Below are 26,492 nucleotides of genomic sequence, written 5' to 3' on the forward strand. Positions count from 1 at the left end.
ATACTCACGGATCCTTCACCCTTATACATAGCCTTCAAGACCTCGTCTTTTCCTCAACCGGGTGGTCTATCCATGATGGAGATTCATCCTCCCATCCACACACTTTTGGGCTTAACACAACCTGGGATTTCCACCCAGCCATTACTGAGTGTGGATCAGTTGGTTCCACAATTTGCCTCCATGGCATTATCTAGTGGGCCTTCTAGTCATTTTGATGTGTCCCAATCGACATTTGGACAAGATTCACGTGTCCCAGTGTCTCCATCTTCGCCAGTACCTTATGGCAACATTCATGTTCTAGTGTCTCCGCATTAATTGGCACCTTCTTACCCTACCTATATTGTTCTTCTTCTTTTTAGTTAAGCATGCCTTCATTGACAAGACTCATTTTAATGGGTCTCACTACACACTACTTGGTCCAATCTGATGAGGCATGTCCGTGAATCACAAAACCAATGGGATATTGTGTAGGGGTTGGAACCCCAATGTATCCACTCATGAAAGACTAGGAATGCCTTCGCTATTGTCAAGATGATACATGGCTTATTGCTTGAGTTTCATTCTTAGTTTCAGCATTTCAATTTAGCATCAGAGTATTGAGCACACTTGACTAACCGCCCTGCAACTTAAGATAGGGCCTATCACATCAATCTTCACCATGAGCTTCAAAACTTTAAAATTGTTGACTGGGATGACTTGAAAGTCAAGTTCGTTGAGTATCAACAACTTCTCCTCGAATTCTCTACCACGGGGGCTCCTAAGTCCTCTAATGATCACGTCACATTGTTCCTTAACAAGCTACCGCAGAAATACTTCCATTTTGTGCAACAAGTGATCTCACAGCCTACTATGCCTACATTCTATGAATTTGAGTGTCAACTACTACGTTGCACTTGGCTATTTGATCGGTTCCATACTATGACCTCCACAAAGGAGGCTCTCATTGCTTCTTAGAAGAGATAGCAAGGGAAGTGTCATGAGGACATGTATTTTTGAAACCTCACTTAACATGTGGATTAATATTTAATCACATCGTTAAGTAAATGTTCCACATGTGAGGTGTAACTGGGGTTAGAATAAATTTACGAGCCCAAGACCCAAGGAAATCATGGGATGTCAATGGCAAAAGTTGCTATAAGTTATACTACACATGTACTTGGTGGTATCCGATGCGTTTGTTAACCTAGGTCATTCATTTGGCCATAAGTGTCAATTCGTAACGCTAGAGAAATGACATTTAATGGTACCTAACACCAATCTCATGGTCAAAGATAGCGTAGAGACACTCAGGAATGAAAGTTGCCTAGCCAATTTAATTATTGGCTAGTTTTATTCTTTTTCTAAGCATCAAAATAATTATTAGATTAGTTTTCAGTATTTAAAGACTAAAAATTGATATTTAATTATGGCTAATGCTGAAAAGTAAGATTAGAAGGCTGCCACTTGGCAAAACTTGCCCATATAAGTAGGAAAAACGTTTTTAGAAGCTGGTGGAGTCTATTCCAACCATTGCGAAAGAGAAGGAAGCTGTTAGAGAGCAAAAAGAGGCTGTTGATATGATAAGCAGCCACTAAGGATCAGACCTACAGCATGTGATAGCAGTTTGGAGCCCTCCAAGAGCAAGTGACAGCAGCCCAACCAACGTTTTTCTAATGCAAATGACAACCTACAAGAGGGGGCAGCAATCTTTCTAGTGGTCCTAAGCTGTAGGTGATAGCTTCCATGGCTGTTTGAGCAAGGCAACATCAATTTTTCAATGTTTCTTGCAATGAAACTCTAAAATTTCTCTCTCTACAACATTCTCTCTCATCTCCCAACCTTGCTCTTAAGATTACAGCATTGAGATTACCAAAGGCCGAGAAATTTCAAATTTCTCAGCTGTAAACCCTAATCTGGGATTTAGCAGCAGCCTCGAGAAGCATGCCAAAAATTGAAAGCTCCAAGACTTGGATTCAACAAGGCTGAAGCTATTTTCAATCAAATTCTAGTAGAGGGATTAGCAAATCAATAATTTGGGACATTTTTCATCTCCATCAAAGTATATGAAGGCCAATTGACTGCTTGAATCAAGGGGCAACTCAGATTAAGACATGCTTGTCATTTTGGACAGCAAGGGAGTTGGAATACTAAAAGGGATTGGGAAAATCCCATTGTACATCAACTTCTTATTCAATTAAGTTAAAGAAACGCTGAAAGGGGCGCCAGTTTTGGGGCTAACCAGGCGTCCGTTGTCCAAGATTGTGAGTTAATTTATATTTCTCGGTTTTGTAATAAATGTTGTCGTTGTAACTAAGTTGTAATCAGCAAAATACTACCTATCCACCACGAAAGAAAGGCTAGTTTCAAGAAGGGCAAACAAAACCAAAGCTCAAATCAAAATTAGAAGCAAAACCAAACTCAAAACCAAGCTAATGAGACCCAAGGGAACTCCTTGTCTTCTCTAAAACCTCAATAGCAGAATATACCTAAGAAGAATAGGTATTGTTAGCACTATCAAAAGGTTGCCCACTTTGACGATAAGTATCATTCAAAGGCAAGAGGCACAACACTGAAAGCTAATACTCAAAACCCCACTCCTCAATCAAGCAACCCCCAACATGGAAGCCAAGGTGATGGCAACCCCCAAGAGGAACAATGGCGAGGCCATACCCACTCTACCACTAGTCAGCCATCAATCTACATCGTTCTCAACGCCAAAGGGCATGTCTGAATGGTCTACTGAGGCCCATATCATCTCCTTAAAAACATTTGAGGATGCTAGTCTCGACCATATCCACCAATTGCCTCCTGACGAGGTGACTGCAGAAGCCTACTCATCATAGCTGAGTACTTTACCAACTACTAGGATTGTGGATAGTGGAGCTAATCATCATATGACCCCCATCTCGGACTTTTACATCTCTTGATCCCTTGTTGCCAAGATAGTCCACTTTGGAAACAACTCCTTAGTCAAGATTTAGCATTACGGCCATCTCAGTCTTACCACTGATCAACACTCGGATCTCACTATGTTGGATGTTGTATACTACGTACCCTTGCTTGGGGTAAACTTCTTATCCGTTCAATAACTTTGCCAATTGAAACAAGACAACCACAGTCAAGATCCTTGCCTCTTAGATTGGTTTAGTAATTGCTCGAGGTAAGGCACAGTCTAATAGTCTGTATGACATGAGCCAGTGCTTTCTAAGCCGATAACAGAGGGCTCTGCGTTCCACTACTTCCAAGCTTTAGCCACCATATGGAAGCCTACAAACAACAAACATCTTTAGCATTTTCGCTTAGGACATCTCAAATACGACTCTCTTTGTGTGTTGTTGTGTTGACAAATGGTTGAAGGCCTTCCATACTTGACGCCCTCTAGAGATGTATGTAAAGTCTGTCAACTCGAGACACAGCACTGTAACCCCACTCCCTCAACAATCCACACATAAAGCTAAGTTTCAAGCTACATTTGAAATGACACACCTCAGTTTATTATCCTTTTTTTTAGGGATGGAGATAGTTCAATCTGGGGGATGTATTTTATGTCACAACAGAAACATACTCTTTAATTGGTGGATCAATATTTCTAGGATCAAACATGGCCTATGGCCACGTCTCTCAATCCAACTATCCACTTATCTAAGGATACCCTAGGTAAGCCCTTTGATGAGCACACCTATAGATCTGTAGTAGGAAAACTCCTTTGGTTAATACATGCTAGGCCAGATTGAGCATACTCACTTTGTTTGCTCAATTAATATATCATTGTACCCAGGATGTCACATTAGATTGCATGTGTTCATATTTTGAGATATTTGAGATGTACCTATTCTTATGGACTAACTTGTGGTTCTAGTTTATATTTACAAGGGTACATGATTCTAACACCCGACGTTCCCATGGCAGCTATGTCTTTACCGTAGATACAGCTCCATTTCTTGGGCCAATTGTAAGCAAGAGATGGTGGTGGCTTCCATTGTTGAGGCTAAGTGTAGGAGATTCTAACACCCGACGTTCCCATGGCAGCTATGTCTTTACCGTAGATACAGCTCCATTTCTTGGGCCAATTGTAAGCAAGAGATGGTGGTGGCTTCCATGGTTGAGGCTAAGTATAGGACTCTCTTTGATGGCATCGCCAAGGCCATCTACTTAAGGAGCTTGCTAGTGGCACTTCAGTTTCCATGTACTGCACTGACTATCATCTACTACGACAACCAGAGCACAATTGCACTACATGATAATCCGATTATCACACCTCAGACATGGCATGTTGGCACACAATCTCACTTCACCAAAGAGCAAGTTCAGTTGGGTACTATTTGCCTACAGTTTGTGCCTTCATCTAATAACTTTGCAAACATACTGACCAAGGCGGCGGTGCTTCAAGCTTACCGGTGGCACTTCAGTTCCCATGTGTTGCATTGACTATCATCTACTACGATAACCAAAGCACGATTGCACTAGATGATAATTTGATTATCAAATCTCAGACACACCATGTTAGCACACATTCTCACTTCACCAAAGAGCAGATTCAGCTGCGTACCATTCACCTATAGTTTGTGCCTTCATCTGATAACTTTGCAAGCATATTGACCAAGGCAACGATGCTTCAATACTTACTACCCAAGATTAGCTTAGGTACACCCTCCTCTACTTCTTCAAATTGACGAGGAAGGGTACTTGCCTCAAACTTTCCCTTCCAATTTGAGAGGGGGTGACTTTCTTCTCTTGATAGTGACAAGGTGTTGTTTACAGCTGTTGATTCAAATATTATGTATATTGTACATTATATCATCATCCGCCTCATCAAGATGACTATGGTTGTAAAAAAATGCTTGGGCAAGTAAAAAATTCCCCTGCAAGAACACTATCCAAGTGGCACAGTTACATCACACTTGGCATAACCATAATCTCGCTTGCATTGCCTCTTGCATAACTCCAACACATTGGCATTTTGTTCTTGTAATCGTGCATCTATGCACATTTATCCCTTTTCGGTCATTGGATCAGTTGACTTTGGATCCACCATATTCATGGCATTGCACATGGCAGTCTTCCTTGCTTAATTCGCTTGTCTAGCTTACTTTTAACCCTTCTTTTTTGTCTCCCCACATATCCCCCATATTTATTGCATTCACACTTACCCTATTTCCTTCATCATCGACACCTAGTAGTGGTTGGGATAGGTTTATTTCTTTTGTGAAAGTCTTGGGGCTGACCATCCCCATCTCCCATTACTCAATCAATCAAAAACTTTTTGAAAACCCTCACCTAATGCTACATCTTTTGAAAAACACAACAAAACCCTCCAAAAAAAAAAAAATAGTCCATTGTGTTTCCATCCATGTTTGCAAAACTTAGTAGCCACTAGGTGTGAGATGGAGAGAGCATCGAAGCGAAGCTCAAAGTGCAGTATACAGTGTAGGAGTGTGAAGCACAACATCCAATGCAATAGACTGAAAGAGTGTAATCTAAAAGTACAAAGCACACCCTTAAACCTTAGGGTTGTAGGGGGTGTCCACACCCGAACACGATAAGTGCCCGTAAGTGTGTGACATAAACACATACAAAATAAGACAATAGTCTGGGGGAAAAAACCTCTCATACCGAGAGTAAAAAGTGCCCCAGTATCCTACTGATCACCGACACTCCTATGTGAGCGTAGGAGTAAGTGAGGCGTAAGTGAGAAAGCCCAATAAACTCCCCTCAAGTGAAGAGTGATCAAGAGTACAAGGATCATCTGCCATCAAAGGAGATCAAATTTAAAGCATTGCAAAATGCTTCAAATTTGTCACGAGGAAGAGCTTTGATGAAGATGTCTGCCACATTCATAGAAACATGAAACGGGGAACGGGAACGGGGAACGGGGACGGGGACGGAGGCGGGAACGCCAAACCTAGGGAACAGGGATGTGGGAACGGGAATGGCATTTAAAAAATCAAAATTCATGAAAAGAAATTAATATTTTTTCATAATCCATGTGGACTCTGGAGTGTTAAAACTTAAAACCAAGGTATATAATCCACAAGGACAAATCATTTTAAGTTTTAACTTTAAGATATCATGCATTATTCTAAAACTACTCATTAGAAATTGAATTGCAACTTACAAGGCTCAAGAGGTAAGCTATTCAATTATAAATAATAAAATCCATAATACATATGCCAAAAATCATAAATGATAAAACAATGAACAATGAACTAAACTTAAAAGTCTAAGCTAAAAGAACATGCCTATGGTACCATTGCCAAAAAACTTAAAAGATTACAAATATGAAATTGAAGTCTAATCTTTGAAAGAACGTGCTCATTGCCCCAAAAAAGACTGCAAATATAAAGTCTAATCTCTAGACTAAAGCAAAATGCGGCGTGCCAAAATAGCCCAAAGGGCAACTGCAAGACTCAAGTACAAATATAATATCGGCATGGCACAACTGTCAACAACCCAAGTGTCACAGTGTCATCAATGATCATAATATCATATATAATGTAAATGTGTCATGTATCATGAGACTCGTGATAAGTAAGCTAAATCAAAGATCATGATCATGATCTGAAGCTGCTCTAGCTACTCCTGAAGTGCCAGCCTCATCATCATGTGTACCATGAATTGCTGCATCTCCCTCAACATCAGCATGTGTCTCCTCTTCTTGCTGCATCTCCCACTCTGTGAATGGATCAGGCTTTGTTGTCATACTGTTACATAACATCCTCAAATTAGCACTAACGAATACTAGATCGTTTGCCCTCTCCACACCAAGACTGTTCCTCTTCTTTGAAGCAATGTGAGCGTAGGTACTCCACAATTGCTCCAAACAAGAGGAGCTGACTGACTGACTCAAAATAAGGATGGCTAGTTGCTGCAACTCAGGACCATCCGAACCATAGTCCTCCCACCACAAAGCTGCCCCAATCTTACAGCGATCCTCCTGTGCATCCCCACAACCAAAAGAACCCCGAAAGGTCCTATAACATGAAAGCTGATCTCTGATCTTTCGTCTAGTGCCATGATCAGGCACTAGACGAGACAATATAAGTCTCCATGCATCCATAACCTCACTGTCATTCTCCTGACCCTTGCCCTGGAACTCAGGATCCACAACAAATGCAGCTGCATGCATGGGTGAGCTATAGAAGTTCCACCTCGTCACAACTAAATGGTGTATTTCCTCATACGCCTCATCATTTGGTGCCAACTCCTGCAACTTTTCATTTAGCCTATCCATAGCCTCATGTACCTTGCCAATGCAAGGTTGCATAGCATCCATAACCCTCAATAAATGTACAGTGGGTGGTACCATAGCATCTATCCGCTTTACATCATCCCAAAAAGTGGAGTTATTTGCTTTCTCCAAGTATAAGATACCTGTAGGAGTATCTGCCAATGTTGATGAGGTAAACTCATCACTAAGAAATAACTACCTCAAGGCACCACTACATTCTCTTAACCTGCCTAGCATCAAGAAGTTAAAGGCAAATCTGGTATCAGAGTATTTTAAAAGTGTCTTCTTCGACCGCAAAGAGAAGTGATGGCGAAGAAACTGGTGATTCAAAACAAAGCTAACCATTTGAGTTCCTTGCTCTATGACAGGTGCAATCCATGACAGGTTACCAATATCCTTTAGTAGGTTGTTCAAGCAATGAGCCATACAATATGAAACTGTGATATGCGGATAATATCCCTGAATAATAGCACCTGCTGCCCTATTTGCAGGCTCTCCATCTGCAACAAATCCCACAACATGCTCTGGGCCAATAAGCTCAACACCTGTAACCCACTCTGCTACAAGTACATCTGCTGACTTTCCTGCCCCCGATACATCAAGTGAAGATATAAAATACATTTCCCCACGAGAATAAGCAACCATACCATGAATGGATCGCTTGCGTGTATCACTCCAACCATCAGCAATCAAGGAAACTCCATTTTTAGCCCATATGCTCTTTCTAGTCACTGCTACTTGCTCAACAAGGCGCTTTTCCTTGTCGAGCAAAGTGGTGCGTAAGGTCTCTAATGATGGAGGTACATACGAAGGGCCATACTCACCAATCTTCTTGCACATCAATTTAAAATACTCTAACCTGGCTGCACGAAATTGAATGTGGTCATGATAAAAAAAGCGTGCCACTGATGTATCCACCTCTTCCTTCTTCTTGGGATCTCAACTAGCATCAAGTGTGCTTTGTCTACATGCAACATGTGGCGTTGTTGATGCCATGGCCGATGCAATGCCTGCAGTAGCCTAAGTCACAGACACCCTGTTGGCCCCTAAGTCAGGCGCCCCTTGTGGTATTTCTTTATTTTTAAAAAGAGAGAAAATACAATGGGCTGTCTTTCACCTATTCTAGGTGAAATTTGGCAACATAACAGTACAATTACTGACCCAAAACAAGTTGACCAGGAGGGGAAACTCTGCCCAAGTCTGAAACTTCTGATTGGAGTGCAGAATTGACCATTTCAGTCTGCTGTAATTACTGGTTCAGACCTGTTCTGAAACCTGTTTTCAACTCATACTGTTCCCTGTACTGTTCAGCCCACTGTAATTACTGGTTCAGACCTGTTCTGAAACCTGTTTTCAGCTCATATTGTTCCCTATACTGTTCTGCATCATCTGTGCCAAGTGCCCCTTGATTCTAACATCAATTGGGCTTTGAAATAACCTCTGAACAGTCCAAAAACAGTACTGTTTTAGTGCGGTTTCAGACACTTGCTTGGTGAGGTTACCACCCTCACCTGTTCCTGCTTGTGAGCAACAAACAACTGCTCCTGTTCCTGGAGAGAGGAGGCTCTTGCCTCATGCAAAAACAGCATATTCCCACACAACTGTACCTGAATCAGAAGAAAGGCCCTTGATTCTGAAGCATAACCTTACTGTCAGGGAGAGAGAAAGAGAAAGTAGGGAGCAAGCTCCACCCTCTGTGCATCATAGACAAGGTAGACCAACTCTCCATAGCCAATTCTGTATCAGCCACTGTTCCTCCTCTTCAAATGAGCCCTCCAAGTCCCAAAAAACTGCACGCCAGCCCTCTTTAAAGAGGTAAGTGCACAACTTTGTGCCAAGTGGCAGCACTGGAAGATATTTCCCGTTCTAACCTTCCGGTCTAAAATTCTCCATCCTCGGTTCAAAATTTGGCCTCGGCACAAACCAAAGGATTAATCCTCATGCAAAAACGAAGATAATAACGCGAACAGATTCTGAGGTCCAAAAATAGTAACTCCCTGAATTTTAGGAGTTGCTTCCATTGTATCCCCACTAGTCTTCTGACCATCTTTGCTGACTATGGCTACATTCAAATTTGCAATGTAGCTCAATTGAAAGTGAATTTCCACTGATGACCCCACATGGACTAATCTCTTAAAGATTTGTCCATCTTCACTTTGAACTAGTCTCTTCCAGGCTAGTTCTTCAACACACTTGTCCATATACACTTTCACAAGTCTCTTCCAGGCTTGTCAACCTACAGTGCCATCAGTCTCTTCCAAACTTGTACTGGACCTTAACCGTCCAGTCTTGACTCACTAGACATTCCTGTCGGTTTCACATACTGGCCATGCAACTCGGGCGTTTAGATTTCAAGAGGGATCCTTCCAAAAAAAAAGAAAAACCAAATAAAATAGTAATAAGGAAATCAACAAAAATATAATAGTTGTCACAATCTTGTGACAAAAAGAAAAAAAAAGAAGGGCTTGGGCTTGTTTGCAGCCACTTTCTGGTTCCAGTTTTGGGCTTGAGAGGGGGGGCATTGAGTTGAATCATCATTAATTTTCATTGAGCAATCCCAAAACTCAAGTTCATTAATAAATTTTAATCGTTTTTTTTTTTTTGGAGGCACAGTTCAAGAGTCTCTCATGTCCCACATATAAACCCTAATTTGGGAGGCCCAAAACTTTCTATAAATAGACAATCTATCCTCCCACTCAACCGAATCTCGTTTTTGCAGTTTGCAAGTACCAGAGCTTTGCTACCCATACCACGTTCACAAAGGACATCTTAGTGAAAGTTGCTCCAACTTGTCTACCACCCACTAGCGTTTGTTTTCAGTCTCCTCGCTAATCTCTCCTTTTACAGCAATCACCAGCTGATCCAGCCCCTTCATCTACTGCAATTGCTGCTGGCAACCAGCCCAAGGCTGTATTTGCTGCTCCAAAGGCCCCTCCAATTGCTGGCAACACTCCACAAGGCTGCATTTGCTGTCTACCAAGCTGTGGTTACTGTTTTTTTACATTTTCTCTCCTAGAGCTGTCCAGCCTATTGTCTCTATTGAGCTAAATTACCATTATCTTTCATTAAACAGCCCTAAAACTCAAATTAATTAAAGAATTTTAACCAATCTTTTAAACCAAGAGCGGTTCAAGAGAGTTTCAGTGTCTCACATGTAAACCCTAATTTGGGAGGCTCCAAACTTTCTATAAATAGACAGCTTGCCCCCCCCACTCTTTGCAATCTCGTTTTTGCACGTTTCAAGTGCTAGGACTTCAACATCCACACCTTGTTCACAGAGGACATCTCAACTCAATTGAAGCTATCTAATGCTTTCTTCTCCCATCTAGAACTTGTTTCCAATCATCCAAGATTGTCCACATCCCGTGCTATTGTCACCATCATCTCTAGAGGCTACGTTTCAGCCTGTCTGCCTCTCTACAAGTTGTGTGTGCTGCTGCAGCACCCGTATGGACTGCCTATTGTTGTGTTTGGTGCTTGTTGCTATCACCTACAATAGCACACCTACCAAAAGGCTGCATTCTCATTGTCCTACTGCAGCCCAAGCTGTCCTTCACTATCTATAGACTGCATTTGCAGTTCTCTATCTCCTCACTGCTCAATCTGTCAAAATGATCCAGCATTTACTACTGCATTTGCTACTGCCAAACATCTTTGGAGATTGCCTTGCTACATTTCGGGATCCATTGGAGTTTGACACACTCTTCAGCTCATTATCTCTACCTTGGTCTTGGAGACATGAGAGTTTGGGGTATAATATTCATTCAGTACATAGTGTGTTTGTTGCATGTGCATTGCATTATTCAAATTCATTCATTCCAAATTATTCACTATGTTCATTGTCTCTGAGTTAGCCTAACCCTAACTGTGTTATCTTATCAATATGTGCTTTGAAGTACAATTGTGTTTGTGTTTTTGCATTTAGGGCATTTCTTCATAGCCTACACTCGTACAGCTATGAATCTAACTTTTCTCTCTCCTCTACCTATCTATTGATACTAATCCAGCATCTAAATTGCTGTGTTTGCTGCTGCTAGATGTCTTGGGAGGCTGCCTTGCTGTGTTTTGGGATCCATAGGAGTACAATGCACTCTCCAACTCTACCTCTGCCTCGGTCCTCCAGACACGAGTTCAAGATATAGTGTTCATTCACTGCATAGTGTGTTTGTTGCATGCGCATTGTATTATTTAGATTCATACATTCCAAAGTATTCACTGTGTTCGGTCACTCTGAGTTACCCTAACCTTGGCTATGTTCCGTTATCAGTATGTGCTTTGTCATATGATTGTATTTGTGTTTTTTGTATTTAGGGCATTTATTTACAAATTTGACCTATGGAAAAAAGAACAGGTACGATTCTAGAGGTCTACAAGAGGGCTGATTTGCATGTAACAAAAAAGGATTCGATTTGAGCTTTCCTAATGTGAAATCAAGGGGCAAATCAGATTTTATGATTGCCGGTTGGGAACAAGATATTCCAAATGTTGTATCAGGATTGGCTCTGTCAATAGTGGGAGTGGGGATGCCAAAGTGCATCTCTCGAGTTAGAGGCGAGGCTAGACACTCCTCTGCAATTCGAATCAAATCTCAGTTGTACAACAAGATTTTGGAATTAACACAAAAAGAGGGTGCCAACGTTTTTGGGGCCAAAAATCAAGTGTCAGCTCGTCTCAATTTCTTGAGGGCATTCTAGCCCAATGTGGTGAAGTGTTAAACTCTATCATTTATTTTATGGATTTATTGCTTGCTGTAAGCAGTATATTTTAGTGTGCCACCACCCTTTTGTAAAAAGGAAGGCTGGTTCCAACTGCAAAGCACAACCACCTGCTCACTCAAGGGTAGGATCTACTGCACACTGGAACTCAGGATGACTGGACAGCACTGATAGTGCATAAAATTAGACAAGAACTGCACTAAAACAGGTGACATGCTGTCATCTGCTGCTGCCAGCATATGCCATAAACACAGGAGCCCTCTACCTTGGACTACACATACACCACAATCAATTGTAGTGGAGTGGTCATCAATCACATTAGGAAGCTGCCACGAAAAGGGGCAGGTCTGAAAATTACTGAAATCACAGCCTCCTGCAACCAAAAATGGTTGCCAAGGATGTCAAAAGGGCTGAACACCGCTGCACGAGCAAACACAATTAGCAATGACACCTTCAGTCACAAGAAACGCAGATCCGGATTGCAATGCTCACTGCAAGACAATGACGAAAACTAAGGCAAGATGGTGTGACAACACAGAGAGAGAGAGAGAGAGAGAGAGAGAGAGAGAGAGAGAGAAGGCCACTGAAATTCTGCTATACTGAAAAGGTCATTCTTGAAGGCAAGAAAGCCTTCAATGTTTCTGCACTCCATGTCACATGCACCTGTACTCCAGAAGCGTAGAGCTATAGAGGATTATCAACATGCAATCAGTAACTCTTTAGAATCTTGAGGGCATCTTTCAACCTAGTGGCCAATAGGAAGGCTAGTTGGAGGCTATGTTCTGTACACGCATAGTCTGTTGGAGAGGTGCAGGCCACATTAACCCCAATGTTCAAAACAAAAACTAACAAGCTGATTGCTGAGAATGATAAGAATTGGATTGTGTAAATGAGATACACTAAAACTACCAAAATGTTTATTTCAAACACACGGCACAGGCAACTAAAGAAAAAATAAAAGCATAACAGCACTACTCTAGCACATCAACATTCTTAACATGAGCAATATAAACCACTTCCATAACGCACAAGACAAGTAAGAAAACCAGGAACCACATTTGCTCCTTTCACACAAGTCACATAGCATATCCCACCTGAATTATGCCCTTCACACGCCACACCCCATGCTTCATCACCACAATTTGACTATCATCAGGGTGCAAGTCTTGGAGCTCTTGACGTATTTCTTCAAGGCTTGCATTGTGCTCAGTTGTCAACTGTCTTGCAACAATGTTACCATTCGCTCTTGGCAATACTCCTAACACAGCCCGAGAATCTCCAAGATTAGCAATATATAGCACATGTCCCCAAATGACCCCAACTAGGCAGCATGCCCCTACTGTGGCGAGTCCTGGTTGAGACTGTGCTGATCGTACAGCAAAGTTTAGAAAGCCCTCTTCAGTGGCTTGGAAGGCTCTTCTAAGGATATCTTCTGACATGATTCCTTGCTCTCTAATAAGTCCTGAAAATGTATATTTATTAGTACCTGAATCGCTTCACTGTATAGCACGATTGTAAGATGAGCAAACACAAGCACATTCATACAGAAGCATCCAAAAACACACAGCCAATATGCATCTTCCTAAAATTAATACTCTTCTGAAATGAACTATCACATTAGTAGAGAATTCTAGGTTGAAAATATTTTAGCACAAAACTATCAATATGACAATTGGAAACACACACAAGAAGAAGTGTATAAATCCAAGACACTGGATGTTGTCCTTGCAAGCATTTGAATAAAGATGTAGTCCTTCACAAACCCCACAAGTGTACATAAAAGTTTTACCCCATCATGTGTTAACACACTTTACTTTCCTGGGTGCATTTCTGGACACTCTGTGCAATATGGAAACTTCACAAATTGGCTGCCTTTAAGGCTAGCATTTCTGATAGTGCTACACTTACTTTAGATATTTTCACCAATCTCTGTCTGCCAGTCTGGCCACTCAAAGATTGAATAGACCTCAATAGCATACATTTCATGAGTACTTTTGAGCTTTTTTGGCTGCTATAGCTGTGGAAGTGGAGAATATGAATTTGTATGACAAGTATTTTGACTTAAAGGCCATTTATGCAGAGCATTGTATTGCATGTCATAAATATGGACATTTGGTGACAAGATGTCCAATCCAGTAGCCTACAGCTAATGTCATTCCACAAACTACAACTCCAGAAAACTCTCATCCATAACATTTACCAATGAAGCTGTACAAAGCCAATGATAAGCCTCCAAAACCAATAAGTCAATCATCTGTATACTAACGATTTCCATAAAACTGAAATACAAAACAAAAGTTGAGGAATCAGGGTGGGATTCTTCCATTTTCCTCTTGAATAACAGCTGCTTGGTGCACGATTAGTTCCAAAATTTAGCATTTCAATCAATTCAGCCAATGCACACAATTGCTAATTATCTATAGACATTGACATGACTTGGAGGAGATTTGTCTTGCATAAGAAAAATGTGATTCGAGACTATGGGAAGTGGTATCTTGGAGTTCACCAAGGCAAAGGGTTACTCAAGCCAAGCACACATTGCTTGAATTAATAGAACTCAATCAAGATCACCTATCAACAAACTAGAGCAGCAACGCCTTTCATAAGAATAAACTATTATTGATAGAATGATGACAGAAAACTTTAAAATGGCAAAAAAACAGACAAAAACCTATGTTGGATGAGAATCATTCATCAAAATCCTTACCCAAGGGTTTGATGTTACTTGATTTAACAGAATCCAATCAAGACATATTAATGAGAAAATTAGAGCTACAACTGCTTTTGCAAGCATAGCCTGTTATCCATAAGAATCATGGGAGAAAACTTCAAAATGGCAAGTGAAAGCCAAACAAAAACTTTTATTGATAAGTGTTCTTCATCAAAATCCTTCTTTCAGGGTTACCGGAATTAAAATGTCGAACGGAAAAATTATGAGCTCAAAATCTCAATTCAGTCAAAATTTCACTAGATTTGTTTGATGCCCCACCACACATCCCTCTCATTTGGTTATTGATGCCAAGACTTCTTGTTTCGTGTAGGTCCTCTAGTTTCCTCATAAGAGGCAGAAAATATTGAGTCCAATTTCACAATTAAACTTCAAACTGTACAGCATACATTGGGCCAATGGAGATTTCAAAATTGTAATTGAATTTCTTATTGTATCCCACCTACAAAGAGCCTCTCCTAGCATAATGGTAGCATAACTTGATATGCTTTGTATGTGCATGAAACACATGACATCCTTGGACATTAGCAAAGCTGCCAAGGTTACATCATTGGACATCATGGATGGCTGCCCGCTGTTAACAATATACATTTCATGGTCCATGGGTCTTAGTGTCAAAAATAACAAATATGCTCTAATACCATGCCAAAATAAGCGACAGTGCAAAGAAACAGTAGGGTTTGCAGGGAGTAACACAAAGTGTGTATAACATACATTGAGAGAGAAGAGATACTCAGAAACACAAGAAGAACATGGTGATGATGCATTGAATCATGCTATGAGGAGAAAAGTTGATACAAGAGAGCCCAAGCTCAAAAGATAATTGCAGTCCTGTCTCATTGGAAGGTGAAAGACAGCTGTTGAAGGAGCGAACTGCAGTCCTCTAATGCCATCGAAGATGTGGAAGATGATCACCAGCTGTCAAGGGAGTGAATCGCAGTCCTCTAATGCCAAGGAGTGACCTGGGCAGCAAAACGCAAATTCTAGAGTGTCGAAGCTACCAAATGCAAAGAGAGTAGCCTAGATGTTGGCGCCAAGTGGATAATGATAACGCTAGATGATGGAGGATGAGCCGGGCTGCAAAAATGAACATCCCAGGAGCCTCTATGACAAACGAGTGATGCCAAGTAATGGAGGAAGAGCCAAGCTACAAAAGTGTAGGTCCCAACAACCTTGTGATAAATGAGTGATGAAATCGCTGACACTCGATGATGGAGATTGCCGCCTGAGGCTAGGATGTTGATGCCAAGCTAGAGATGATGATGCCAAGGCAAGCAGAAGACGCCCAAACTGAAAAAACGCAAGTGAAGGTGGAGCCTAAAGGAGAAGGGTGTTGACACCAAGCAAATGATGGTGAGGCTAGGTGGAAGATGCTCCAAACGCAAGGCCTGATGATGGAACAAGGTGCCTTAAGCAGATGATGAAGGGTAAAGGCAGCCACAAGCCACGAACCGCAATGTCCTCCTAAAGGGGTATGAGGGTAGTGGAAGGAGTTGGTGAGAGAAAGGAAGTGGTGGTGGTGACCGAAGAAGGCGGTGAAGCATGACTGAAGAGAGAGGTGAAGAATGAATGAAGTGACTGGCTATTTATAGGCGCACCACTATGCAGACGCACACTGAAAAAGTGGCCAAAATGTGGACACCAGCCCTTTTTGGGGCTATCAATGCAAAACCCTAAATGAAATATGTAGACTAAAGACATGGTTTCTCAACACCTCCTCTCGCCCCAAAAAGGGATGAAGAAAAAGGAGCAAAGAGAGATACGATGAAGAAAAAGAGGATCCCGGAGATCCAAGATGTCCACCTGAAAGGCAACCTGTGGCAAGGAAAAGTAGATGAGATAAACTATAGAACCTGACTCCACCTCGGGAGAGAAGCCACTAGCTCCAAAAATCCATTCTGGAAGGAATTCAAAGGTCTCGTCACCAAGTCACAGCTGAACCTCCAAGGCCCTGATCTAGGCCGTCTCTAAAGATCCTAGGTATTAGGAGGAGAAATGATTGCTCAAGGACAAAAATCCCAAAAGAGTAAATGGTGGATGACGAACTTCATAATGAGGTGTCCCCCCCTGAGGGTGGAGATGCATGGGCCCCCCCTAAAGCCAAACAAGTAGAAGCCCCCCTCTAAGGGCAAAGAGAGTACATCCACCTCTGAATCCCCCTTTGCAAGAGATAGGGAATCTAAAAACTCATGGATCACGAACTCTAAATCTTCGGATGACAAAGGAAGTGTTGTCAGTTGTATCGAAGAAGGTATCTGAGGTGTCGAACTCCCAAAGGTGACCACTCGAACCTAACTAGCCAAGGGTGGGGAAAGGTGAGGCTCGTACGAAGCCAAGGATGGGCAACAGTTGTCTCTCAATAGAGCGGACGGCGGAGCCGAAGTAATGGAGGGTGTCGAACAATCACTGTCTCTCAAAGGAGCAAACTGCCAAGGGGACAGTATCCAACAATCACTCTCTCTCAGAGGAGCGGATTGCAAAACCGCGGATTGTCAAGGTGGCATTCCTAACGGCTAAAACCCTAGAAGTAGAAGCAACCTTTGTAGCGCATTACGGCGGTCGCAAGGAGGCCGTAGTATCAGTCGATCCTCTTGTGGCTCAAAAGGGCTTAGTACATAGCGGATGCATCTTATTGCCTTGAGCATAAAAATCTGAAAGCTAGTGTAGAATAAACTCTATGGCCCAGAAGGGAAAGGTGGCACAACGAGAGCCTGGGGATAGACACATATACTCTAGCGGGGTAGGGAGGAAAGGTTCATGTCGGCAAGCATCAATGGGGGTTCCGATGATGCCGAAAGAGAAGCACCTAGTGGTCTATTCATTTGCCTATGGAGAAGTCATAGCACCGATGTATCAACCTGTAAAAAGATGGGTGGGTGGGAGAGGAAGAGAAGGGTATCTTTGTCCCCTGGTGATGCAACGGAAATGAAGGGGAAAATCAGTAGATGATGCCAAACCCGCAACCTATCTTTGCCTTCTCTGATGAGTAGGGTCTTTAGCTCTCTGAGCTCCTGCGTTTTGATACCGTGTCAAAAATATCAAGTACGCTTTGACACCATGTCAAAATAAGTGACAATACAGAGAGACAGTAGGGTTTGCAGGAAGTAACACAAAGTGTGTACACGGCTAACATTGAGAGAGGAGATACTTGGAAACACAAGAACAACAGTGATAATCTATATAGTGAAGGGAGGAAAACACAATCCTCTGGGCAATGGGCTATCGAAGTAATCATTGGAAGGTGAAAGATAATTGTTGGGGGAATGAACTGTTGTCCTCTAATGCCATCAGAGATGTGGAAGATCATCACTAGCTGTCAAGGGAGTAAACCACAATCCTCTAATGACTTGGGCAACAAAACACAAATCTGAGTGTTGGAGCTATCAAACACAAGGAGAACAGCACAGATGCAAAAGCCGGGTGGATAATGATGACACCAAATGATGGAGGATGAGCCAGGCTACAAAAACACATATCCAGCAATCTTTGTGACAGACAAGTGATGCCATGTGATGGAGGAAGGACCAAGCTACAAAAACGCAGGTCCCAGCAATCCATGTGATAGACGAATGATGAAATCATTGATGCTCGGTGATATAGGCTGTCACCAGAAACTAGGATGTTGATGCCAAGCTAGAGATGACGACGCCAAGCAAAGAGAAGACCTCCAAACTGAAAAAACGCAAGTGAAGGTGGAGCCTAAAGGAGAAGGGTGCTGACGCCAAGCAAATGATGGTGAGGCTAGGTGGAAGATGCTCCAAACACAAAGCCTAATGATGGAACAAGGCGCCTTGAGTAGATGATGAAGGGTGAAGGCAACCGGGAGCCACGAACCGCAATGTCCTCCTGAAGGGGTGTGAGGGAAATGGAAGGGGCTAGTGAGAGAAGGAAAGTGGTGGTGGTGACCGAAGAAGATGGTGAAGAATGACTAAAGAGAGAGGTGAAGAATGAATGAAGTGATTGCCTATTTATAGGCATAAGTTGTCTAGGGTAGCGCACCACTGTGTGGGTGCCCACTGAAAAAGTGGCCAAAATGTGGACACCAGCCCTTTTTAGGGCTGTCAATGCGAAACCCTAAATAAAGTGTGTAAACTGAAGACATGGTTTCTCAACACTTAGGCCATTTATTAGGCTTTGTACTATGCGCCTTTATGGTCAGTTGGGCAGCCCATTGTAGGGCTAGCTCATTTGTCTCACTATTGCTGCCCATTATTCTCACATGGTATCAAACATCTCTTTTCTTCCATTGCTGCCCACTATTCTCACATGGTATCAAACATCCATGTTGGTGTTCTTAGTGCTGCCTGCTGCTGTACAGTCTCAGATGTGCATTTACAGTGCTGCTCATCCCTGCATTTTTAGTGTTGCAACCTGATAAAGGTTTTGGGCAGCTTCATCTTTTGCTAGGCCACCTATTTAAGCCGTCCCTGCATTTTCATGCTGTCCTCTCTCAGCTGCACTGGGCAACTCTTCCCTGAGCTAGTCAACCACATTCCCTGCTCCAATACTGTTGAGTTTCTGCACCCTGTCTTCAAGTGTGGGGAGAGAAAACTTGAGCAATTCCATGTGGCCATGCTAGTCATGTGTCAATGGTACCTCGGTGATCATCACCCATAAATTCCTTTTCACATTCATTGTATTTTTTGTGCTCCTTTGGGATCTTTGACTATCATACTTATGTTCCATTGCTTACATTGTTTTATGTCATTCCAACACCCTTGTCCCAAGACTATGTCTTTTAAGTTTTGTATCTCATTTTCCACTAGTGTGCAAGCACTCGACAATTGTACTTGTTCAAATTTATTAAGCCCTAACTTGAAAGTTGAGATTCATTCAAATAAGACATGCTTCTTAGAATGAAGAGATGAGTTCACACCTTTTAGGTCATGATTCTCAAAGTTTCTTTGATAAAATTACCTTGAATTTGGATTCAAATCATTTTACAAATGTTAACTATGTTTCTAAACACACATATACAAGACAAAAGCATTCGCATCTCAGTTTGTGAATTTTGGCCATTCCAAGTCCCTGTTCTTGACACTTGTTGCATTGTGACTTGGGACACTACTCAAAGGCAATGATCATCTACATTACTGCCCAGCCTAACATGCTTAGATAGACCTAGCCCTAAGATGGTGCTTAGATAATCCTAACCCTAGGCTATAGGGAAATAACAATCTTCAGAAGCCTATAAAAGAGACTCTTGGGGTCATTTTGTATACAGAGGACTCCTTTCTAAACCTCCTCACCTTCAGATTTAACCTCTTCATCCTTGGGGGGCACTGCCTGAAGATAATAGCTGTCAAAACTCATAGCTATCGATATGACCACCCACCCTACAAATATCAATTAGCTAGCTGACACTAGCAAGATAAACCCACAAATAAGGCATGGGAATATAAAACTCTAGCTGGTTGAAACGTGTGCAAGTAAATGTAGATCCACTATCATTTGAAGACGTGCAGCCTAACCATTATAAGTTGAGTGCCATACAAGCTGGACATGAAACAACAATGAAAGATCAGCACATAGGTAGGAAACCTATGAGTATAAAGTGGTCCCGTGAAAATGCAGATCTGTTTATATATATGATACAAATGATATCCCAACAAAAGCAGGATATTAGCTTTGGAAAAACCTTCATCTCCACTTTCACAGGACCACTATAGTATGTTATTGCTTTAGCAGCTCATTATGGATGGTAGTAAATCAGATTATTAAAAGTGAACATCAGGATTTTCAGATGCAGAAATGCTGCCTTACAATTGCACTCAAAGTTATAGTTAGAACTCAAGATTCTAGTATGGAACTTTGCTTGACAAGAACGTAAGGATACAGGAGGTCATTTGCTTCAGTCAAAGAATCCTCAAATAAGACATTGATGAATTTCTTGTAATCTATCTTATCCATGAATCTTCCTGATTGATCCAAAAGCTACTGCTGAAACACACATGTAACCTCATGGTCAAGTTAAATATTCATGTACCAAACCGGACTCGTACTTTGAAGCAGTTATACTTGGCTATCAAGAACGCAAGGATACAGAATGTCATTTGCTTGAGTCACAAAATCTTCAAATAAGAGACTAATGGTGCCTATAATCTATCTTATACATGAATCCTGCTGACTGAACCAGAAGCCACTGCTGAAACGCACATGCCCTATCATAGTCAAGTTAAGTACTCTTGTAATGAACCAATCATCATAGTTTGAAGTAATTATACTTGGCTTTGAAAGGCGTTGTGGCCTTCAAATTGCTATATCCACTTCAATATATACCAGTACAAATGAAATTGTGTAGCTATTTCAGCAGCTGTGCCTCTGATCCACTCGTGCTACCTTTGGTGTTTATTATTGTTAATAGGAACATTTGTTTCAGGCAAGTAGTACTACCTTGCAGCCACAGGTTCTAGTTGAAAAATGAGCTTCTGGAAACAATTCAGTTTTAGACCTGATATCACACTAGCAAGTTAGGCATAATTTCAAATGCTAAGTCGCAAAGTCTCCATGACATCTGATTGATGCAAGTAGTGCTACCTTGCAGCCACAGGTTCTATTAGAAAAATGAGCTTCTGGAAACAATTCAGTTTTAGACCTGATATCACACTAGCAAGTTAGGCATAATTTCAAATGCTAAGTCGCAAAGTCTCCATGGCATCTGATTGATGCGCTTTCTCTTGTGGTTGAACACTCGGCAAAAAAGTAGTGACGTTAAACTTACTTCTGAGATGGCCGTACAAGTGATCACAAACATATTGAGCTGCCTCGGGTCCCCCATGACCATCATAGATACCTATAAATGTTCCGGCAGGTCCAGTCTCAACCTGGCTGTGATCCTCCATGCTGGCATTGGCTTGAACTGTGGCCATGGATAAGTCGCCACAGGCGTGGTGCACAAGGTCTTTGTACCACAGGAGCTCATCGTTGTAGTCAGCCATATCCTTCTTCATTCGTGCATAGCGTTGGACCGGCTGCCAGCAGGCCGATAGCATCTTTCGCAACCACGATAGCATCCCTCATCTCAGAAGCTGCCTCCATGTTCTTGCACCTGACACAGAATCATTCTCGCCTGGCTCTTTTAGGATGCACAGTACCGCCAATGATAACGATGATACTGATGATGCTGGTTGTAATGTCCTAAGGTGCACCGGCGTCAGCAGACGAAGCCGGAGCAAGAAGAAAGTTCCAGATTATGTATTGTCGGTACAGCGGCATCCGAGGCCTACATTGGATATGTTGTGCGTCAATGGGGAGAGGTATGAGTCCATGTCGGGCATGGAGGTAGGAACCTGATCGCCAAAAGATTAACAGGTAAAATACCAAAGGATGAAAGAGGAAGGGTGCTATTTCTAACAACGCGACAATTGTTGGAAAAAGATGATATTGATGGAAGAGAAGACGAAGGGGAGGAGGAAGGCGGGCGTGCAAAGTCAAGCAAGACCAGAAGAAAGACGGATGGTTTTTGATGTTTGAGTCGTGAGAGGAGGGAGAGCAGAAAAGCCAAGGTAGGGAGCAACAAGAAGTTGTTCAGACCAAAGGTAAAAGGTGCAGGGCCTATATAGGATGATGCAGTCACACCCAAATGAATGCTATGTGAAAAGTGAAATATGCGTGCCTGCATGTGTGTGTGTGTGTGTGTGAGAGAGAGAGAGAGAGAGCGAAGGAAATAGATTTTTGGATGATGCTAATGCAATATTTTAAAGGTGTGTCTATATTTTGGGGGTTGGGGGAGGAGATAGGTGAGGGACTTTGATGAGAAGGGGTGAGTGCAAGAGTGCGAGAGAAAGAGAGGGATAGAGAGATGTTTGACCTTAGGTGTGGGGTTTGAGTGTGTGAATTTTGTCTCTTAGCATAATGCAAGGTGTTTATGATAGGTGGAGAATAAGTCAATTGAAGAAATAACAACATTGCTTCTAGTAATTCATTGTGCATCATTTTCAATGAGTTCAAATGGGAAAAGAAAACCCACGTTAGGGGATTTGAATGAGTGGTACAAATATGTCCCTTCCAACATAGGATAATTAGTCGTACATGTGTGATACCTTACGATGAAGAAGGAACAACCTCACTTGTTGTAGTGGTCACATCTGAGTATGTTGGGAGTGAAAAAGAAAACCTAGAAAATCTAAAGGATGCTATCTCTCAAACACCTACAAGGAGACTATTCTACATGAGCCCTCCACACTTGCAAACAACTCCTCCTCTCAACCTCTTCCTCCTATTGTTGCGCTCTTATTGATACAATGGAATAAACTTGTTTTAATAGGGCCTTAGAATTTTCTTCCGAACTCCTAGGCTCCAAAGGGCTCCTATTGGAGTGGATAAACTCTATTTAGGTCCAAGGTGGATCCACTGTGATGAGTTGTTGAGAAGTGCTTTAACATCGGCCACATCATGACTTTTGGCTACCAATAGTCCCCATGGACATAAGTCATTCTACCTTGTGAGTCTTTGTAGTGACAAACCAAAGTGGTGGTGACATTTCTTAATTAGTTCCCTACATGGCATTCCCCCACTCCAGATGCTTCTCATGACTATCCTATGAGGTGTAGTACATTATGTACATACTATCAAGTTAATACTTGATGGAAGGGTAAGTTGACATCATGGTTCACTTGTAATACAATATCTAGTATTCTTATATCTACCTCTCTAATAGACCTTTGTGAATTTTAAGCCTTTCATTTAATATTGCTTGTAATACATCGTATTTTATATTGTATCTACCTCTCTAATGGGCCTTTATGAGGTTAATGCCCTGATGCAAAACTTATGCATGTGTTGTCAATGGGAGCAAAACTCCATTAGAGGTCTTTCTGCAAATATATTCTCAAGTTATAAACTATTGCGTACAACTAGGGCATGCACAACATTATGAGGTCTCTCATTGGCCCCGCATTATAATCATGTCAATGTCAATGTAACATGCCTGCGTATCGGCTGTCCAAGCACGTTTTAGTGGTCCATCGAGAAACAAATCTAAGCATCGCTGCCCAGCACTCCCATGGAATATTCCGGGGTTTGTCGCCTAGGGTTTCTCGAGTCCACCTCGCAACGGAATGTTCGCGGCCAAACCCACTAGGATCGACCTGAAATCTAGGTTCCTAGTTGTCAAGGTCTCCTGACAGCATTCTAGCATCAGGTTTTGGGCATCCTACTTTACGCAAAGATACCCAATCCGAAGTAGATCCATACCGCACTTGGTTCAAAGAGAATGGGAAACGAGAGGGATGCGCGCTCAACCTCTCTGCCCGTAGGGCATAGTCCCATTCTAATCCCCTAAAACCGCATGAATCAGATTCTAACTTAACAACACTTATAGTCGAATGGCGATAAATCCTTGTGAGAAGCCTCCTAGTTCTCTAGAACCACCTTGCCGTAGGACGGACCCATCGGGGATTCCATCCACCCGCTTCCCTTGATAGCTTTAGTTTTCTAATTAGGTCCTAGCACATTTATGTGTGACATTTAAAATCAACTTCATTAATTAAACCTTTTAGGAAACATGGTTCATTCACGTAATTTACAGCACAGACACGAAAACAAAACAAGCAGTCCTTTTGACAAACAAGTTCCTTAACTTATCTTCAAGTTAATATTTGTCTCCTGCCCATACCAGAGAATTATGTATCCCTTCAGTCCAATAGAAGTACCTGGTTCAAATCACATGGCACCAAAATTTCCATCCTTTATCTAGAACAGGATTTTCTAACGTCCCAGACGTTGGGCTCATGGGGATCTCCAACTCCATTTTGGACAAGCAAGGGGTGTCCAGAGCTCCACCTGACCCACAAGCGGTCTAGGAGTGAGATGCCATTTCCACGGTTAGCCTTTTCACCACTCAACCTTCAACCTGTGAATCGAGCAATGTCCTCTCGGGGTAATCCGTGGTGCGATCTTGAAGATGATCCACCCGTGTAAAATATCCTTCATTAATTAATCCATTTAGAAATCAAGCATGATCAAGGCAATCAGCCCTAATAACATCTTCCAATGAAACATTCCCTTATTTTCCCATGGCTACTTGTCATTACTATGCTTTTGCCATCAAACACAAGCACTTGGAATATTTATCCAAATCACAATGCAACAATCAATTGATTAAAAGAAAAACATTTAGGGTATTGTTCAATCAACCAAAAAAACTAATTGTATTTTTTTCAAATAATACAAGAATAGACACGATAATAATTCCATCGCATTTTCACTCTCCCCCTTGGGATCAAAGAGTGATTCTATGAAAAAATTTCTTAGTACTTATATGCACAATTCTTAAAGTCATTCTTTTTACGATTATGCTATTCATAACCCCTGACCGGTTGCTTTATCAACGAATAAGCCATACACAAGTAAGTGCAATTAACTTTCCTTAATAGATGCACTTTGCAAACTCCATCTTTCAAAAATGTGAGAAGAGGCTTATCCCTTCCCATGACCTATTCTCATACATCATAGCATGGGCCTAATGTACCTCATGCAAGAGCAAGCACCTATCAATTTAGAAATACATTACTTACAACCGAAACCACAGTTGGATTGACAGTGATGCCTTTGCCCCCAAGGCTTTGTTATTGGTTGTAGGATTGCCATCCACACGCGACATTCTTTGCTTGGAGGCCATCATTTGCAAGTAGACTCAAGAGATTAAGAAGGCGGAATAGATTCGAGATGGGAGAGCATAAGAGAAGATGGTTAAGTTGAGGATTGAGATAGAGAGAATTGAGTTAACTCTCTCCCTTGCAGCCTCTCGGGGTAACTCTTCTCTCTCTCTCTCTCTCTCTCTCTCTCTCTCTCTCTCTCAAGCTCTCTCACACAATCTCTTGGAGGGATATCCTTCTCTCTATCTCTTGCTCGTAGCCTCTCGGGTCTCCTTATGCTCTCTTATGCCTCCCCATGCCTCATATTTATAATGAATTAGAGAGGAGGGGATGAGATTGAGAACGGCTAAGAACAAGAGTTATTGGTGGAGGGACTCTTGGAAAACTCAATGATTTGATGCTTAACTCATAAATCTGATGGTTCCATTAGCTCCAAAAGGGGGGTAAAACTCCAAGACACTTGATTAGAAAGCTCTCAGTTCACTCCTTTTCTCTTTTTGAAGTGTTGTTTTCTATATGTAGACTGCGATCGCAGCACACGCGATTTCGCCAATCACTTTTCTTTTTTTTTTTCTTTCTATAAAAGCTCCAAAACTAACTAAAACATCACTTGTCTTCTTTACCATCCAAACTATACACATTAATACTAGTGATTCATATAGCTCATAAGTCTCGTTCACGTTGTAACTTCCATGAAGGGTAGTTACGGTCCTTGTCAATCCGAGAAAAATATCAAATTTATGACTCTTAGTTATTATTATTATATTTTTAATTAAATAAAAATTATTAGCTTTTAACGTTAGTTAGTTTTTACCTTAGTCTTTAGTTAGTAATCTTACTAACTTATTAAATTGACTTACTAACTTTTGAACTAACCAACTAATTTTTAATTGCGTGGAGATATTAGAGTCAAGCACTTTTGAGCACACCCTACCCCACACCCATATTACAAGAAGATAAGACACTCAATTATTAAAAGGAAAAAATGGATAAGTATGTGATTGGAAGGTCTTGAATCTCACCCAATCCTTTTCATGAGGTTAGAACTAGAAAAGCAAGATTAAATCGATCTATGCCTCTACTTGGTTAAACTTAATGAATGTGATAAATGTTGCTTCTTGTCTTAAATGGGCATGGACAATGTGTAAAGTAAATGACTCACTCTTTTTCCACTACCACAATTGTCCACAATAAATACTATGTAATCGGCCTCACAATCTTTTATAGCTTTGATTACCTTAATG

The 26,492-nt window shown here is 41.6% G+C and overlaps 1 protein-coding gene across 1 annotated transcript in view; it reads right to left on the reverse strand.

Annotated features, from left to right (window-relative positions):
• LOC148038577 (putative protein phosphatase 2C 43) overlaps positions 1 to 22,202 on the reverse strand; it is a 107,905-nt gene extending 85,703 nt beyond the window's left edge. Inside the window, exons 1-2 of the mRNA XM_087673596.1 lie at positions 21,372 to 22,202; positions 13,017 to 13,384 (exon numbers count right to left, since the gene is read on the reverse strand). Of these exons, the coding sequence (XP_087529722.1) occupies positions 13,017 to 13,384; positions 21,372 to 21,663 (660 nt within the window). The 5' untranslated portion in view covers positions 21,664 to 22,202. The remainder of the gene's footprint in view (positions 1 to 13,016; positions 13,385 to 21,371) is intronic.
• Positions 22,203 to 26,492: the final 4,290 nt, after the last annotated feature.

This window comes from Lygodium microphyllum, chromosome 3 (genome assembly GCF_053477565.2).
Source record: "Lygodium microphyllum isolate KBCC chromosome 3, Lygodium_microphyllum_v1.1.10, whole genome shotgun sequence".
Classification (NCBI taxonomy): Eukaryota; Viridiplantae; Streptophyta; class Polypodiopsida; order Schizaeales; family Lygodiaceae; genus Lygodium; species Lygodium microphyllum.